At 36.5% G+C, this 2,046-nt stretch overlaps 1 protein-coding gene across 1 annotated transcript in view; it reads left to right on the top strand.

Moving 5' to 3' along the window:
• Positions 1–1,729, top strand: part of LOC106873015 (fibulin-1) — a 61,794-nt gene extending 60,065 nt beyond the window's left edge. The window contains exon 8 of the mRNA XM_052977918.1: positions 995–1,729. Within this exon, the coding sequence (XP_052833878.1) occupies positions 995–1,227 (233 nt within the window). The 3' untranslated portion in view covers positions 1,228–1,729. The remainder of the gene's footprint in view (positions 1–994) is intronic.
• Positions 1,730–2,046: the final 317 nt, after the last annotated feature.

The raw sequence follows: 2,046 nt of genomic DNA on the forward strand, positions 1-2,046 counted from the left end.
TCTTAGACACCTTCAGATTATTTGTACCGTCTTAGACACCTTCGGATTATTTGTACCTTCTTAGACATCTTTAGATTATTTGTACCTTCTTAGAAACCTTCGGATTATTTGTACCTTCTTAGACACCTTCAGATTATTTGTACCTTCTTAGACACCTTCAGGTTATTTGTACCGTCTTAGACATCTTCAGATTATTTGTACCGTCTTAGACACCTTCGGATTATTTGTACCTTTTTAGACACCTTCAGATTATTGGAGACAGCCACTGTCACGTTTATAACTATTTCTTTATTACTTTAATTATTATGACAGCAAGTGACCTTACCTCAATATTAAAGCCTCCTTTTGTACTGGATTTGGGTACATTTATAAATCTTTTTGTGGTCCTCATTTAACATCTATAAGTGACGTAACGTTACAATTTTGAGAAGATATGTATAGATATTAAAGAAACTATTGCTCAGTATAACATCAAATGCAAAGTGCTAGAGAAGTGCAGACCAGACATTCCTGAAAGATAGTAGGAGCTGTAGATTCTGTATAACAGAGAAACGAAGAAAAGTGAAGGACTCCCTCAGCCCAGACGCATACCTAGGAAATAAAAACGACAGTTTTCCATTTTGACACCATAAATGTAGAAAATTACTATTTTAAAATCTCACAACGTGAGATATTCAGCAGCAGTATCTTATAGTAAAGATTGTTTGCCAACATAACATGGTTTAGGACTGCCATGGTATGTTCCCAGCTGGCTATACGACACGATCTGTGTCCTTATATTTTCGAAAAAGAAGCTAAATTACAGCACCATTCGTCCTAAACCAGGACTGCCACGTTATGTTGGCAAACAATCTTTACTACCCTCAATGTATTTCTATAATTACATGGCTTGCTAGGTACTCCATATAAATAGGGATCGGTTATTTTCCATCTTCATATATATTGTTCATTTTTTATCTATACTTATGTTTGTTCATTTCCTACTTATTTTCAGACATCAACGAATGTAGGTGCAACAATGGTGGCTGTCCTTTCCCCTACAGATGTATTAACAGACCCGGACACCACTACTGTGATTGCCCCTTCGGGTTTGGAGTTAAAGGGAATATGTGTCACCTTTTGATACCTCAAAAGAACTTGAACTTTACTCTCCCCAATAATCCAACTGTCATACCAAGAATGAAGCCACAAGTACATTCCACAACGTTGGCACCAAATAAAGGTTAAATCAGAGGCGAGGCAAGATGGTCATAAATGAAATGCCTACCATTTGTCTTTTTGATAATTCTCCTCGATCGAAGCTTACATGGAATCTAAACATCTACATAAAAAATAATCGACTGTTACTCTCTACTATATTATACATTATAAATTATACTCCTACTTAAATAGTTTAAATCCTTACTACATGGTAATAAAATAATTAGCATCGACTTAAACAAAACATTGGAAGCGTAATCACCGACCAATATCAAACGTTTCGCCGCGGAACTTCTTTGTGCGGGGTAACCTCCATAGCAAGTCATTTTTTTAGGTGACGTCCATATGACATAGGACACCTCTGTCTTACATGACCACTTCATCAAGTCATCATCACTCCAGGACATGTGATAACAATCTTATCACCCCACTATGTCACTTATACAATACATCATCGTTGTGTATGCTTCGAGTTTTTATTAATTCAGTAATTTCGTTGTATTAGTTAAATAAATGACCATTGCATTTATCTCTCTGTCTCTTAATGTAGCAACTGTGAAGAGTAATCCCTACCGTACGTATATATATGTATGTCTATGTGTCCGTGTGTGTCTATGTGTCCGTGTGTGTCTATGTGTCCGTGTGTGTCTATGTGTCCGTGTGTCTCTATGTGTCCGTGTGTGTCTATGTGTCCGTGTGCTTGTGTGTGTGTAATAAAATTAAATGACAAGGGAATAAGCAATGATATAATGATCTTTAATTGGCTTGCAGCTGTTTCTGCTATTAGATGCAAAGCATTCACAGTTGTGTGTTTGTGCAAGTATGGCTGATTAGAATTTAGAACAT

The sequence above is a fragment of the Octopus bimaculoides genome, chromosome 29 (assembly GCF_001194135.2).
Source record: "Octopus bimaculoides isolate UCB-OBI-ISO-001 chromosome 29, ASM119413v2, whole genome shotgun sequence".
In the NCBI taxonomy this organism is placed as follows: Eukaryota; Metazoa; Mollusca; class Cephalopoda; order Octopoda; family Octopodidae; genus Octopus; species Octopus bimaculoides.